The 16,820-nt window shown below is 42.9% G+C and overlaps 2 protein-coding genes across 2 annotated transcripts; both read right to left on the bottom strand.

Moving 5' to 3' along the window:
* Positions 1-358: 358 nt before the first annotated feature.
* On the bottom strand, positions 359-2,368 carry LOC134286718 (uncharacterized). Its single transcript, XM_062848379.1, has one exon. The coding sequence runs from the start codon at positions 2,366-2,368 to the stop codon at positions 359-361; it is 2,010 nt and encodes a 669-aa protein (XP_062704363.1).
* Positions 2,369-3,881: 1,513 nt separating this feature from the next.
* On the bottom strand, positions 3,882-14,609 carry LOC134286717 (uncharacterized). Its single transcript, XM_062848378.1, has 5 exons — positions 14,505-14,609; positions 5,484-6,595; positions 4,766-5,442; positions 4,053-4,721; positions 3,882-4,006 (listed from the first exon to the last, which is right to left on the bottom strand). Exons 1-5 carry the CDS (start codon positions 14,607-14,609, stop codon positions 3,882-3,884), a joined length of 2,688 nt encoding a protein of 895 aa, XP_062704362.1.
* Positions 14,610-16,820: the final 2,211 nt, after the last annotated feature.

Genomic DNA, 16,820 nt, shown 5'->3' with positions numbered 1-16,820 from the left:
ACTTCGCGAAAATCTGACTTTCGACCGACGACAAGGTGTGGGTATTTCGGTAAAAATCGATTGTCTCGACAGAACACGTTTTGGCTTCTGCTTTCTAAGAGGTCTATAATTCAACTAACTTATCTAATACAATGCGTGCCTTTAGATTCGGCTTTATCTTTATATGTATATGTGAGAATATGCAAAAGTAAAATATATGCGACTACAAATTCGCCAACCTAGTAGTAAACAGTGTTATCATAAATTCTTTATAACAGTTTGATTTTGAATTCATTTAATTTAATTTTAATAACTATTCAGCTCCAAACATCCCGGGCCCCGTTGAAACAGTCCGTTTCAACAGTCATCAGCTGATGTTCTAGTTCGCAGAAGGTTGATTGTCATCAGGCTCGTCAATCGGTAATACTCGGACCTCGGTGACTGCCCGTTTATACACACCACGGTTCGTGCGCACAAGAACTACACGCACTAAACCGTCAGGGCCTGTGTATGTTTCGTCGACCCGTCCAATGTTCCACATGAACGGCGGAAGCCCCTCCTGTTTCAGAAGGACTAAATCTCCCATCTGGATATTTGGCGAGGGAGTCCTCCATTTTGATCGCTGGTGTAACTGTGTGACGTAATCTCTGGACCAAAGTTTCCAGAAGTTTTGGACAGAACGGCGTGGGTCCTGGAATCTAGAGAGTCGCGACACGGGATCCTTCGTCATGTCCGGCTCTGGGATGTAGAACATCGGTTCCCCGACCAAAGAGTGGCCAGGCGTAAGCACGGTGAGGTCATCGGGATGGTCAGTGAGGGGTGTGAGAGGCCGGGAATTCAGAATGCTCTCAATGTGTGTCGCTGCTGTAGTAAACTCGTCCAAGGTGTAGGAATTGGCAGCGAAAATTCGGTGAATTTGGTATTTGAACGACTTTACTCCGGCCTCCCACAACAGCCCCCCAAAATGTGGAGAGCGAGCAGGAATAAAGCGGAAGGATATTCCGGAATCAAGGCAATAGTCCTTCCACTCGTCCGTCTTGAACTGCTCGAGATATTGACGACGCAACGATTTCAACTCGCAATCAGCCCCGACGAAGGCTGTGGCGTTATCGCAATGTAGCTCAATCAACCGACCGCGTCGAGCTACAAACCGTTTGATTGCATTAATGCACGCGGCGGACGTGAGACTCGGAACGATTTCGAAATGCACCGCTTTTACCACCAGGCAGACGAAAATCGCGACGTACATCTTAACGTTGGTCCCCCTCCCATACAAAGGACGAACGCTAAATGGCCCGCAGTAGTCCAGCCCGGCTTTGGAGAATACTCTGGATGGAGCGACTCTGGCCGCTGGTAGTGGAGCCATTTGTTGGTGGTAATCCGTAGGGCGGCAGCGGAAACAAGTAATGCACTTTCGGACCACTCTCCGAACTAATTTACGCCCACGCACCGGCCAAAACCTCTGGCGCATGGTCGCAAGTAGTAATGACGGTCCTGCATGGGCCGTCCTCACGTGGAGAGAGCGCGCTATCAGGAAGCTGATCTGGTGATTTGCTGGTAGAATCAATGGGAATTTCGAATCGTATGGGCCAGGAGAATTTTTCAACCGACCATCCAAGCGCAGAAGGTCGAACTGATCGAGGAAAACGTTCAGGTTTCTTAGAGGAGATTTGGCTTCGAAGTCAAGTTTAGATCGTTTGAGAAGATGGATTTCCTTAGAGAAACTGCTTACCTGAGCGAGACGTACCATGGCTTTCAATGCTCCGTCGATTTCCGGTGGAGTGAGATTGCCGTACACTCTTTCTGCTTTCGGCCGTCGACAGTTAGAACCAAATCGGATACACATTGCCACCGTCCTCAACAGCTTCCCCAGGTCTGAATACCGCTCGAAAATGGAATCGTCGATTGGGTTGGTAACTAGCACTACGATGACGCATTTCTCCAGCTCGGTGTCTTGAGTTTTCGTGGGGTTTGATGGGAAATCCGGCCAAGATTCAGCCTCCTGCCTTAGAAAAGGTGGCCCATGCCACCAAAGTGAGTCGTTGATAATTTGACTCGGATTTGTCCCGCGCGATATGCGATCCGCAGGATTAAGCTCGGATGGGACGTTGTTCCAGGGAAGCTCACGAGCAAGACGTTGCACCTCCGCAACACGATTAGAAACGAACACTTTCCAGTCACTCGGTGGCGACTGTATCCAGTGCAATACGACAGTGCTGTCCGACCAAAACACTGCTGATCCGTCGAAATCTGTTGTTGTTCGTAGGTTGTGGATCAATTGACTGCCAAGGACAGCCGCACAAAGTTCCAACCGGGGTATGTACAAGCCACGAAGAGGAGCGACTCGGGATTTTGCAATCAGAAGCTTGCTTTCAATTCCGCCATCCATATTGGGTCCAACAACATACACACAGCATCCGTAGCCCTTTGATGACGCATCGCAAAAGCAATGCAATTGATATTCCCGGTGATAGTTGGAAATGACGTGCCGCGGATCGGCAATTTTCTTCAGTTGCGCCAGATCTTCCCGAAACAATTGCCACCAGAGACTTTCTTCTTCGCACAATTCTTCATCCCATGTGAGCTAGGCCTGTCCAGCTTTTCAAAAATGTTCTCTGATTCTCAAGTCCACCCCCATATTTTGATTGGCATCCTAAAAGAAGTAACTGGTCAAAATTTCAGCCAAATCCATTACAATTAAGAGGTGCATCAAATCAATTTTGTGTTTTTCGACTATTTTTGAACTTCAAAAAATCATAACTACACTAAAACATGTCAAAACTTAATTCTTCCGGCAGAAATTGAAAGCTATACTTGTTTGCTACAACTTCTCCGAACAACGTGTGTCAATAAAATTGAAGGAAACATGTGTAATTATCACATTTGTAATCAGAAAAACCTTAAAAAGTTGATTTTTTGATAGATTTTGTTCTGGAATACCCTAATATACGTAATAAGTTGGATTTTTCAAAACGGCATCATATTCTCCAATGTTTTTTGGTTATTTGCTTCTTTGGCACCAATGCTGTAGGAGTTGAGCAAAAATTACTAAAATTCGTGAAAGCCAAATGTGGCCTAAAAACTAGCTTTTCGGGTGCAATCACGCTTTGGCGCGCAAAAAGTGGCATCGCGTCAGCACTGATATGATAGCCAACACCTGTCATCGCGCTTGTTTGTTATCACCCGTGGTAGGGGGTAGCCAAGGCAAACTACTAGGAAGCAAAGCTACTACGTTCAGTACAATTTCGCGCCACAACGTGATTGCCTCCAAAGAGCTAGTTTTTAGGCCACATTTGACTTTCACGAATTTTAGTAATTTTTGCTCAACTCCTACAGCATTGGTGTCAAAGAAGCAAATAACCAAAAAACATTGGAAAATATGATACCGTTTTGAAAAATCCAACTTATTAAGTATATTAGGGTGTTCCAGAACGAAAACTATCAAAAAATCAACTTTTTAAGGTTTTTCTGATTACAAATGTGATAAATACACATGTTTCCTTCAATTTTATTGGCACACGTTGTTCGGAGAAGTTGTAGCAAACAAGTATAGCTTTCAATTTCTGCCGAAAGAATTAGGTTTTGATATGTTTTAGAGTAGTTATGATTTTTTGAAGTTCAAAAATAGTCGAAAAACACAAAATTGATTTGATGCACCTCTTAATTTCAATGGATTTGGCTGAAATTTTGACCAGTTACTTCTTTTAGGATGCCAATCAAAATATGGGGGTGGACTTGAGAATCGGAGAACATTTTTGAAAAGCTGGACAGGCCTAATGTGAGCCGCTTTGCCCACAATCCTTGGACGAACATCCTTGCGCTGATGACGACCGGTCCCTGTAGGCCTAAGGGGTCAAAGAGCCTTGACATTTCGGATACCACGGCTCGTTTGGTGACGATGTCTAGATTTTCCAGGTCGGGAACTTGGAAACTGAGCTTATCGGTGATTGGGTTCCACTGTAATCCCAGTGCTTTTGTGACCATACTACGTCCGATTTCCGTTGGGCCGGTTGCTCCATACAGTTCACTGGGTATGTGACGTAGCACGGTAGGGTCGTTGGCAGACCACTTACGAAGGGTGAAACCCCCTCTGGCGAGAAGTTCTTGTAACTGCTGGCATGTCTCCGCAACCTCCTCTAAGATGTCACCTCCAGCAAAGGCATCATCCACGTAGAAGCGCTTTGTAACAACTGGTGCGGCTAGGGGATATTGGTCTCCATCATCTTCAGCGAGCTTATTTAGGACGCGGGCAGCTTGATACGGTGAGCTGGCCAATCCGTAGGTCACCGTTTTCAGGTGGTAGTGCTTCAACGGTTGAGACGGATCCGAACGCCAAACGACAGATTGGAATCTTCGATCGTCCGGGTGGACCCACACTTGCCGAAACATTTTCTCGGCGTCCGCGGAGAATACGTACCTGGGAAGCCGGAAATTAACAACCACGGCGAGCAAAGCTGGCTGTATCGTTGGGCCGGTGAAAAGGACATCGTTCAGCGACAATTGGCCATGGGATTTGCTGCTCGCGTCGAAGACGACTCTGGTTCTTGTGGTCGTGCTTTCTGGCCGGCGTACAGCGTGGTGCGGGAGGTAAAACTGAGGACCATCGACGCGGGAACATTCCTCCATATGCCCCAGCCTTAAGTATTCCTCCATAAACTGCGTATATTCCACACGCAGTTCGTCGTCCTTGGCAAAACGTCTTTCCATCATCGAAAATCTATTGGCAGCAGCTAATTTCGAGACTGCGTAGCCGTTTTTAATGATAGTTGAAACGATACAGTCGAACCTCCACTAGAATACAACAGATTGGCAGCAGCTTTGTAGGAATCTCCAAGGAATGGAACGCTGGATTCTCTAAGCGGTAGACGTACAACATAGCGTCCTGTGTCGTCACGGGATACAGTGCGCATGAAGTGGTCTTCTACATGTTGCTCTTCCTGCGTTAGCGCTCGTCCGACGTCGAAATCGTCGACTTCCCACATCCGTTCCAGCTGGGCGTTTAGATCTTGTTCGGTAGCAACGTGGCACACTACCGTCTTCTGCGCCTCTGCGGGGGATGTGCCAGACACCACATACCCTAATACAGTTTTCTGCAAAATGGGAAATCCGTCAGCGAGGGTAAGCCTTTGGGATTCGAGAAGAGCGAAAAACAGTTCCGCTCCAACAATGAGATCCACTCCTTGGGAAATGTTAAACCTCGGATCAGCTAACGGCAAGTTACGCGGAATGGTCCAGCGAGAAATGTCTACACTTCGACTAGGAAGACTCACGGTGAGTTTCGGTAGGACCAAACAGTCTATTTCTTGTTCGAAACCGCCGAACCGTGACGCGAGCGCGATATTCACCTTGTAGTGTACGTTTACGGTGGCTTGCCCGATACCACTAACAGGAAGGCTGATTCGTGTACGCTTGAGATCTAATTTCTGGCACAGTGATTCAGAAACAAAGTTCGATTGGGAACCACTGTCCAATAGAGCCCGTGCATAGTGGTACACATTATTCACATCTCGAACTCGAACAACAGCGTCGATAGGAACACAATGCTTTCAAAAGTATTGTTTGCTTGGGTCAACGATGTGGCGGGTGGTAGAGGCTGTGGAGGCTGGGCGCAGTATGGGGTTGGTTCAGATTCGTTGCGATCGAGCGAAACAACCGGCGACGGAGAGGGGGGTTGGTCGATCGCGGCGTGAGGCGACGAATCGTTTCGCGAGACCGGCGCGGCTGCCTGGGGTAACGAACGCGTGAGCACCACCGGTGGTGCATTTGCGACCGAAAACGATATCTCAGCTTGAGATGTAGTGGTTGCTGTAGAACAGATGGCTGTACACGCTTGGGTAGTGTTCGGCATTTGTTCTTCGTTCGGCGGAGTGATAATCGCCGAATTCGACACCGGTTTTGGTAGATGTAGCATACTGTGATGCTTCTTTCCACACGTTCTACACAAACTACTTCGGCAGTCCTTAGCCATATGGCCACCTCTCAAACAATTTATGCACAAACGGTGTTTTTTGGCGAAGTCGAGTCGATTGTTCGGGTTTAACTTGATGAACGCATCACACTGAACCAACGCGTGAGCTTGTTTACAGCTCGGACATTTCGTAACGTTCTCAGAAACCACGTGAGAAGAGGTTGATTTGGCCTTTGTGGGCTTCACTTGCACAGTCGAAGAAGAGTTACACGACGTGGAGCACTTTTGTAGAGTACGCGATCTCTTTCGGATGAACTCAAGCAAATCCGTATACTGAGGCGATTCTTCTTCACTACACTGAGTTTCCCACTCGATGAGAGACTTCTCGTCAAGTAGGCTGCTTAGGCGCTCCACCAGGAAAGAATTCCAGTGGGCATCTATATTCTCGAGCTTGTCGAGAATTCCGACATGGCGGTTGAATTCGTCCGCTAATTCGGACAAGGCTGAAGAAGTACCCTTTCGCACTGACGGAACGCGGAAAAGAGCAGACATATGCTGCTTCACGAGATAGTTTGTGTTTTCGTACCGGTCACAAATGGTTTTCCATGCGATAGCGTAATTGTCCGCGGTAATCGTAATGGAAGCGATAAGTCGAGACGCGTCACCCTTCAAAGTACTGCGCAAATAGTGCAGTTTTTGCACAGCCGACTGCAATGAGGTTGCCTTACGGCGCACTATACGACCTCGCAAATTGAGGTTAGGTATATCTCCGCCGGACCGACGGATACTCGAGATATAATCACTTTTTATCACTTTGGGGAGTTTCTCTGGCTCAATCACAGCCCGCGGCCACCAGAACGACAACGAAGGGTATTCAGCTGTTTTACAGCAGCGACAACAATAATCACTGGGGCTGGAGCGAATGATAAAGCACTAGAAGCACGAGGCACTACACGTGGTCGTTCACCAGAGCACTTTGTGGGATTTCCTCCCGGGTTTCGGCACCATAAATTTGTTCAGAGGCAAGACCTCCAGTGGTGAACTCGCGACGACAGGTGATCAACGGTAGACCCAAAGCGGACACTTCGCGAAAATCTGACTTTCGACCGACGACAAGGTGTGGGTATTTCGGTAAAAATCGATTGTCTCGACAGAACACGTTTTGGCTTCTGCTTTCTAAGAGGTCTATAATTCAACTAACTTATCTAATACAATGCGTGCCTTTAGATTCGGCTTTATCTTTATATGTATATGTGAGAATATGCAAAAGTAAAATATATGCGACTACAAATTCGCCAACCTAGTAGTAAACAGTGTTATCATAAATTCTTTATAACAGTTTGATTTTGAATTCATTTAATTTAATTTTAATAACTATTCAGCTCCAAACACAAGTATATCAAATGGATCTACACAACTGTTGTTCGGCCAATATTGGCTTATGGATGTCTTGTGTGGTGGCAAAAGGGCGAAATGAGAACGATCCAATCAAAGTTAGGCCATCTCCAAAGGATGTGCTTAATGGCGATGTCTGGAGCGTTCTCTTCAACTCCCACGGAAGCGCTCGAAGTTCTCTTTGACGTTGCTCCACTACACATTCATCTCAAACAAGAAGCACTTACTTGCACTTACCGTCTACGGGTACTCGGTCTACTAGAGGAAACTCCTGTGAACCGCACATCAACACACACTTCGTTGTTTCCACTTTTGGTGAATTGGGACAAAATTGTCCTTGCTCCAAGTGATCTTACAATTGCTTGTAATTTTCCATATAGGACATTTTCCACAAAATTCCCTTCCCGGGAAGAGTGGACATCTGGTTATCTGAAAAGAAGTATTTCAGACGGCATCGTATGTTACACTGATGGCTCCCTTCTCGAAGGTCGAGCAGGTGCTGGCGTTTATTCTCGTGAGCTAAGGCTGTGTCAGTCTTACTCACTTGGTAGACACTTTACCGTTTTTCAGACCGAAATCTTTGCTCTTATGTGCGGAGTGCAATCAGCACTTCAGCAGCACGTAATGGGCAAAGTAATATACTTCTGTTCAGACAGCCAGGCTGCTATTAAAGCACTTGCTTCGACCAACTCCAGGTCGAAGATAGTTATCGCTTGTCGAACTAAAATCGAGGAGCTGAATTCAGCAAACGCTGTTCACCTTGTATGGGTACCTGGCCATTCTTCCATCGCTGGAAATGAATTGGCTGATGAGTTAGGCCCTGAGCCAGCTATTCCGATATCGAAGTGTTGGATTAAGCTTCAGATTCACACCTGGGCTGCTACTCAACACAGACAATACTGGAATAGTTTGGAGTCATGTCGTCAAACCAAATTGTATTGTACTGAACCATCTCCAAGGGTGGCAAAGTATCTTACAAATCTGTCAAAGCAGAATTGCATCACTCTGGTCAAAGCACTGACTGGCCACTGCCGACTCAGCTATCACATGACGAATATTCAGCAAGCTGATTCATTTGCATGTGATAGCTGTGAATCCGATTATGGAACTTCGTATCATTTGATATGTAACTGTCCAGTTTTTGCGCAACTGCGTTTCCGAGTATTCGGTAAACACTTATTAAGTGAAACTGACTTCAGAGACCTGAATATTCAGGATATTCTGTTGTTCTTAACCCGCAGTGGTAAAGAGCTATAGGCTCTCTTTCGCTTTATGCGTTATTAAAGTGCTCTTTTCAGAGCGCTGTTTGAACCCATTGTGGTACGCTTATGCGTTATTACAGTGTCCTTTTCAGGACGCTATGTGAAACCATTGTGGTACTCTTTTGAGAGTATGACGATCCTATTCTCTTACCTGTCCTTTCCCATGTCCTATCCTTTTTCCTTCCCTTCTCCGTCAGGTAAATAATGAATAGGCTCGTGTTCATGGCGATGGCACAAATGTCCCAAATGGAGGATAACGTGCCTCTGGAGCCGGCCTTCTGATACCTGATACCTGATCCATATTTGGAATCCAGACATCTTCTACATATCAAATATACCCATATTGAACGATTTTGGAGCATAAACCTCCATTAAACAGCCGCCGTCTTAAATTTTGGGACGTCATCTTGGATATTCTAGTCGCCATTTTTAAACTCCGGTCATCCTCCCATACCAAATACGTGGTTTTTGGGCCGAAAACTCTATAAAACAACCGTCATCTTGAATTTGTAGCCGCCATCTTGGATTTTAGACCGCCATCTTGGATACTCTGGTCGCCATTTTTAGAGCCCTTCTTCCCCAATCCAAGTATACCCATATTGCGTTATTTTAGGTCCTAAAACTCCATTATACAGCCGCCATCTTGAATTTTAAGCTGCCGTATTTGATTTGAGACCGCCGTCTTGGATATTTTGGTAATCATTTTTAGACTCCAGACTGCTTTCTCGTACCAAATATACCCATGTTTCATGGCTTTAGAGCCTAAAACACCATTGAACTCCTGCCATCTTGGATTTTGGGCCGACATCGTTGAATGTCTGGTCTCCATTATCGATGCTCGCACAAAATTCGTCAACCATGCCAAAGGTTTCAAAAATCGCCGCAGTTTGATGGGGCCAGGTTTAGTTTTATATACGACCAGCTCTACCGGTGCTGGTCCGGATCACTGAAATATCCATAACTCCGGAACGCAGTGACCGATCCGGATCATTTTCAATAGCAAACAATGCGGTAAAATTCCGGTTTGATTCGAGCTATACATAATTCGAAAAATCTGCCAATGGGAAGTGCCTTAAGGCCGTACGGAACGGTGGTTGAACCGTCCGCCATTGCTCTGTTGCTAGTAAGAAGCAAATCTCAACTTCTACTTCATATTATTGACTAGAAATTTGATCGTTCATTTGCTCACTTGTGGTGCACAATCAATGAGAGTATATTACAGGTGAGGAAGAAGAAGAGATGGCTATGTATTAGTAAGCAAAGAAACATGTAAACACAAATAGTGACGTCACTATTTGACACGCGTTCTTATGGGAGCTCGTTATGCTTGTAGTAGTGACATGTTTTGCACCAGACACGGATCTCACGCACACGAAGTATCTTCTTCCCCACCTTTAATAGACTCTCATTGGTGCACAATCGACTAAAGTTTCAGTTACGTCAGTGCAGCGGAAATTGATATTTGCTTCTTCAAAATCGCGAGACAAATTGTTAGAAAGAGAAGGAAGATAGGAAAAATTACACGTCGTCCCGTGCGGCCTTAAAAGCGAGTGAACTTAATTTGCGCACATACATACATACATACACACATACAGACATCATCTCAATTCGCCTAACTGAGTTGATTGGTATATGCGACTTGGTCCTCCGAAAAATCATTGTTTGAGTGAACATATAGCCTTTCCAGTACACTTAGTGTACGAGAAAGGCAAAAACATGTTCAAATGGCCAAATTTGAAAACTTTCAATCTGGGGTGATCAACCAATGATGTAACATTCTAAGATTGCAATATTATTGATCAATTTAAATTTGATAATGTTGAGTCTCAACAAGTTTTCGAAAATTTTGCAACTGGTGTATTTTGTATGTTAAAAATAAAATAAAGTTTAATAAGGCCTGAAGCAGCCGGAACCCGTGGCGCAGTGGCTACACGTTCGCTTCATAAGCGGATGGTCATGGGTTCGATCGCAGCCTCGGCACTTCGTCAGTTGCTCTTCTTCCCCCCGAGAGCGGCTGGCATTTGACCCTCTTCTGGAGCTCTCATAGCTCAAACGGACCCGGATAATTGGATATCGGCGAACGGCAACCCATAATGAACGACCCTCCATCGGATTGGAAAAGGAACAACAGCCACACATCATTTCATCATCGTGCTCATCATTCTACCAAGGACAGGGTAGAAAACTGAAAGCAGCACAAAGGCAAACCAGTTCGATATAGTTGAATAAGAATATAATAGAATACATATTTAGGCGCTGTACAAAGTGTAAGTGCAGCCAATTGGAATCGCTCACGTAGTGCTCTAGTGGACAAAAGAGCTCTAAAATAGGTTAAGTGGTTAAGAATACAAAGGCCTGAAGTACACAGGGTTAAATATTTGACAAGGAATGAACTAAAGAAACAACATCTGTTTGATACTGATGAAAATTGGATCGAGTCAAACAAGCTACCATCGTTTACTAAGAACTCACCTGCTACTGAAATAGTTATCTATTGCCAGAACTTTAATCGTATGAGTAGCGCATCAAAGTTGAATGCAATCCATAAAAATATATTGAGCTCAAATTATTCAGTTATACTGGGCACTGAAACTAGCTGGAGTGACAGTGTCAAAAACGAGGAAGCTTTTGGTAGCGATTATAACGTGTTTAGAGACGACCGTGATCTAGTATTAAGCCAAAGACAATCTGGAGGAGGAGTACTCATTGCAATCCTAACTAAGTATAATTCGGAACATATAATTTCACCAAAATTTAAAGAGTTTGAACACGTGTGGGTCAAAACTAATATTGATGGTGAAACTCACATTTTCGCCTCAGTTTATTTCCCACCTGATCAAGCATACAAATCAACTTATGAAAAGTTCTTTCAAACAGCTGATGAAATTGTATCTCGGCTTCCTCCTGAATATAAAATACACATATATGGTGACTTTAATCAGCGTGATGCAGACTTTATTCCTGATGCAGAAAATGAGAGTATTTTATTGCCAGTTATTGGTGACAATGATACATTACAATTTATTTTTGAGAAAATTGCCTTTCTAGGTCTTAATCAAATAAATCACGTGAAAAACGAACAAAACAATTTCTTAGATTTTTTACTGACGAACACACACGAAGATTTCTGTGTAATTGAATCTCTTGCACCTCTATGGGAAAACGAAGTATTTCATACGGCAATTGAGTATTCTGTATTTGTACATAATAATAGCATTCCCATCGAATGTGAATATGAAAATGTATTGGATTTCAACAAAGCAAAATTTGACAATATTAAGGCTAAATTAAATAGGACAAACTGGCAATCTATTTTAAGGAGTCAACAAAGTATTGATTGCGCTGTGGGATTTTTTTACGAAATATTATCGGGTATCATTCAAGAAGAAGTTCCACTTACGAAAAAGCGACGAAATTACAATTCCAAAAATCCAATTTGGTTCAACAAACAAATTCTGAATTTGAAAAATCGAAAGCAGAAGGCTCATAAAACATATAGAAAAAACGAAAATCAAGAAAATTTGATGAAGTATTTAAACATTTGCAATCAACTTAATACAGCAATGTCTTCTGCTCTTTCTGATTATAATGTGAAAACTGAAAGTGAAATTAAGTCATGTCCAAAGAACTTTTTCAATTATGTTAAATCCAAGTTAAAGTCAGACAGTTTCCCTCCAAAATGACATTAGACGAAAAAGAAGGACATAATTCAGAAGACATTTGCAATCTTTTTGCATCATTCTTCCAAGAAACTTACACAAATTTTTCAGATAATGATCGTGATTTTGAATACTTTTCTTATTTTCCTGATTTTCCAAGCGATGTTAGTGTCAGTCACATTAATGTCAAAGACATTTTGGCTAGATTAAATGACCTAGATATCACAAAAGGTTCTGGACCAGACGGAATTCCTCCATCTTTCTTAAAACCATTAGCAGTTGAACTTACAACTCCATTATTTTGGTTATTTAACATGTCGCTGGAATCTGGAAAATTCCCGATGGAATGGAAAAAATCTTTCCTAATACCCATTTATAAGTCTGGTAAAAAATGTGATGTTCGAAATTATCGTGGAATTGCTATTATTTCATGCATACCAAAACTTTTTGAATCAATCATCAACAGAAATGTTTTCGCTCAGATTAAAAATAGAATAACTAATTCTCAACATGGCTTCTTCAAAGGCCGTTCAACAGCCACTAACCTGATTGAGTTTGTCAATTACTCTTTGAATGCAATGGAAAACGGTAATCATGTGGAAGCTCTCTACACTGACTTCAGCAAAGCATTCGATAGACTGGACATTCCTATGTTGATTTACAAGCTTGAAAAGATGGGAATTGCAACGGGGCTCCTCAGCTGGATCAAGTCTTATCTAACTGATCGTCAACAAATAGTGCGATTCAATGAGAAAAAATCAAAACCAATTAAGGTCACATCTGGAGTTCCCCAAGGTTCACACTTGGGGCCTCTTCTTTTTATTTTATACGTTAACGATATCTCTTTTATACTAAAAAAACTAAATGTTCTTATATATGCTGATGACATGAAGCTGTTCCTAGAAATTAGAAATAAACATGACGCCGATGTACTTAAGAATGAAATTCAAATTTTCCATGTATGGTGCTCTAAAAGTTTATTGGAATAAAATGTAAAAAAGTGCAATCATATAACGTACAGTAGAAAACGATGTCCATCAGTTGTCTCAATAAAGCTAGGCAATCAAATTGTTGAAAAATGTGAAAAAATAAGAGATTTGGGTATAATTTTAGACACAAAATTAACGTTTGTAGAACATTATAATACAATTATCCATAGAGCATATAATATGTTATCGTTTATAAAACGTTTTGGTTATAGCTTTCAGGACCCATACACTATAAAAACATTATACATTGCGTATGTGAGATCAATATTAGAGTATTGCAGCGTTGTTTGGTCTCCTTACATGAAAAAACATGAAGAACGCATAGAGTCAATTCAGAAGCAGTTTCTATTGTACGCACTACGTAAGTTAGGATGGACAGTATTTCCTCTGCCTTCATACGAAGCACGTTGTTTGCTGATCAACATTCAGACATTGAAAGAACGACGTGACTACGCTATGGTATCGTTTGTTACTGATATTGTCTCACAGCGTACTGATTCACCTGAATTATTGTCCAAATTAAATTTTTATGCTCCCAGTCGGCATCTACGTGAGAGAAATTTGTTTTCAGCGGAACGTCATCATGCTGATTATGCAAAATATGGACCGTTAAATCAAATGATGTACGCTTATAATCGGCATTGTGAAATGATTGACCTAAATATGACTAGAACGCAGTTGAAGAAACATTTTCAAAACATTCGAAATCGTAGAAGCTAAAAATAGCAGAAAGATGTGGCCTTTAATGATAAAAACTGAGCTAATAACAATTATAAATATAAAATATGTATAAATAGATATTAAGCATGAAATGTATTGAAATTGGTCTACGTTTGATTGACGACAATAAATAAATAAAAGATGTTTGAGCATTGATTTCTTTTTGGAGAATTATTTGACTTTGTGTTCTACGATGTTAAGGTATAGAATGATCCACAATAAACGCCTAGAAGTAGGCAATTTCTTAAAAATCGTCTTATTTTCGCAAAAATATGCTTTTTGCAAATAGAACTTGTATGTTAACATCAATTTCAACTCAAAGCAAAATTCAATAAGCTTACCATAAATGAATAAAAGTGTTTTGTGAGTCATCTGATCTGCAAAGTGTGTATGGGTGGCAATTTTTTTTAAAAGACAGTCTTTTTACCGAGTTTTTATACATATCCAAAAAAGTTGATATTTTTACTTAAAATCTGACACAATTGGCTATGACTGCGCCCCGATTAGCGAATCGTGTTCATTCGTTGGGGCAACTGTCGACAACTGAACCAAATGTTCTATACACACGCAAATGTCTTGATTGCTAACGAACTTGCTGATGGTCGGGTCTAAAGGAATAGACTGGAAGTGGAGGCTGGCGGTTATCCACAAAGACGTCGTTGGAATCATCCAACCATTTCGACTGTCCGAGAACCATTTTGGCTGTCCGAGTCCAAGCGGGTTGCCAGAAATGTTCCGACTGTCCCACACTGGGGCAGAACTGAAAATACATGGAAAAAACCTCTAGCTCGTCGAGATGTCGAGATACTCATTTGGTGTCTTCAGAGAAAATATTTCTATGGACATGGTCGATATTCTGAGTGGTGGTCAATTTTTCTTACGTTATTCGCATAAAAGTTCTATAAGTCATTTTGGCCAAATTGCATTTTAGCGATATGGTTTCTTCGGCAAAGTTGTTTGGCTATTTATGCTAAAAAAGTTTGCTGAAGACGTCAAATTTCCAAAGCCTACTATTCTTGAGATATTGACCGATTTATAAAATACCTACCTAAAATCGATTTTTTTCATTAAAATACGTTTTTAAACAAATTTAATGTCCGTTTTCGAGTTATAATAATGAAAAATACTAAAATAAAACATATATCGAGGAAATTAGTTGAAAAAAATAAAATATGCATTGATTTTATATAGACAGTTCCCGAAAAACACGCAAAATGTATATAGGACGTTTTTGCAGTCAAGTTCGGGCAAGTTTTTTCATCGGCAATCACCTAAAAATACATTAGCTTTTATGCAAAAAATTTTCACAGACATGATATTTAATGGTTTTTTCTAAATTGTGTTCAAAGTTTACTGTTTTGGGTAAATTAGTACAAAATTTTTGTTCATAAAATACTACGTTTTAAGGTGCCAAGTGGGCTGCAAAACGGTGAGTCGATAAGGAGAGCGTCCAACATAGCTCTGGTCCTCACAAGTTCCTACCTCATGCTTCCACGGGTCAAATGATGACAAAGACCGCCAGCTAAGAGTTGTGTGCTTAGCTGGTAGTGCAGCCTGGGCACTGTTGTCCTTCTGACTTCAGCTAGATTGAGGAGGTACGATCCGAGCGTCTGTTCACCAAGGAGGTGCGGCTCAAACAGCGTCTGTTCTGGCATCCAGCGGCTGAGTATGAAATGCTGTATTGCGTCAGCTATACCTAAGAAGGCAGCCCCTTCAACGCAATGTAGGCAGCGCGGCCCCGGTAAGGTAGCCTGCTGAAAACCTTCAAACACCCAGAAAAGCAATAGTAGAGTAAACGGATTGATTCAACGGCAACAGACCCGGCAACGAATAAAGGACAACGATTGGAAAGTCGGATCTTGGAACGTGAGAACTTTGAATGAACCCGCACGTGTTGGGCTCCTGGCTCGTGAACTGCGGAATGTCGGCGTTAATGTGGCCGCTATCCAGGAGATACGCTGGCCCAAAACTGGAGAACGCGAATTCCGAGCGGTGGATCCCATCGTCAACACTTTATTCAAGTACCACATCTACTACAGCGGCGGCGATAAGGCAGAACGCGGAGTTGGCTTTATAGTGATCGGGAAGCAGATGAAGCGAGTTATTCGGTGGAAGCCGATAAGCGACCGAATCTGTGTGTTGAGGATGAAGGGCAAGTTCTTCAACTACAGCCTGATCAGCATCTATGCGCCAACGAACGACAAACCCGATGACATGAAGGATGAGTTCTATGAGAGCCTTGATAAGGCCTACGGAGAGTGCCCAAAACAAGATGTCAAAATAGTCATCGGAGATGCAAATGCGCAGATCGGCAGAGAAAGTTTCTTTCGGCCTGTCATTGGAACGGAAAGCCTTCATTCTGTTACCAACGATAATGGTCTGCGCCTTGTGACATTCGCTGCTGCTAGAGGGATGGCAATCAGCAGTACCTACTTCGCACGTAAGAATATCCGAAAACACACCTGGCGACATCCGAGTGGTGACAGTTGCTCCCAGATAGACCACGTGCTGGTCGACGGGCGACATTTCTCGGACGTCATAGATGTGAGGTGCTACAGAGGCCCGAACATCGACTCGGATCATTATCTTGTAGCCGCTAAAATTCGGGCGCGATTATCCAGCGTCACGAGTTCAAGAAACAACAGGACGATGCGTTTCAATATCCAGCGCTTGTCAGCCGAAGGGATTGCTGCACAGTACCATCAGAAGCTAGACGAGAGGATAGGAGAGACCAACGGATCTGGAGATGTCAACAGCTTGTGGGGAAGTATCCACGAAGCAGTGACAACAACAGCGCAAGAGGTGATTGGTACCGCTCAGCGACGCCAACGTAATGGTTGGTTTGACGAGGACTGCCAACGAGCGACGAACGAAAAGAATGCCGCCAGAAGTCGAATGCTAGTGGCCG

Source organism: Aedes albopictus, chromosome 2 (assembly GCF_035046485.1).
Source record: "Aedes albopictus strain Foshan chromosome 2, AalbF5, whole genome shotgun sequence".
In the NCBI taxonomy this organism is placed as follows: Eukaryota; Metazoa; Arthropoda; class Insecta; order Diptera; family Culicidae; genus Aedes; species Aedes albopictus.
Note: the sequence above shows the minus strand (reverse complement) of the source record. Positions and strands in the feature narration are given on the sequence as shown.

Excerpts from the sequence above, each read along its gene's own strand:
- LOC134286718 (XM_062848379.1), bottom strand. The coding sequence starts at position 2,368 with ATGGATGGCGGAATTGAAAGCAAGCTTCTGATTGCAAAATCCCGAGTC.
- LOC134286717 (XM_062848378.1), bottom strand. The coding sequence starts at position 14,609 with ATGGTTCTCGGACAGTCGAAATGGTTGGATGATTCCAACGACGTCTTT. Across the intron at positions 6,596-14,504 it reads TTAGACCCGACCATCAGCAA|TCGGCTGTGCAAAAACTGCA; the intron begins GTTCGTTAGCAA and ends ACCTCATTGCAG. Across the intron at positions 4,007-4,052 it reads CAGAGGGGGTTTCACCCTTC|TGAACTGTATGGAGCAACCG; the intron begins GTAAGTGGTCTG and ends TCACATACCCAG.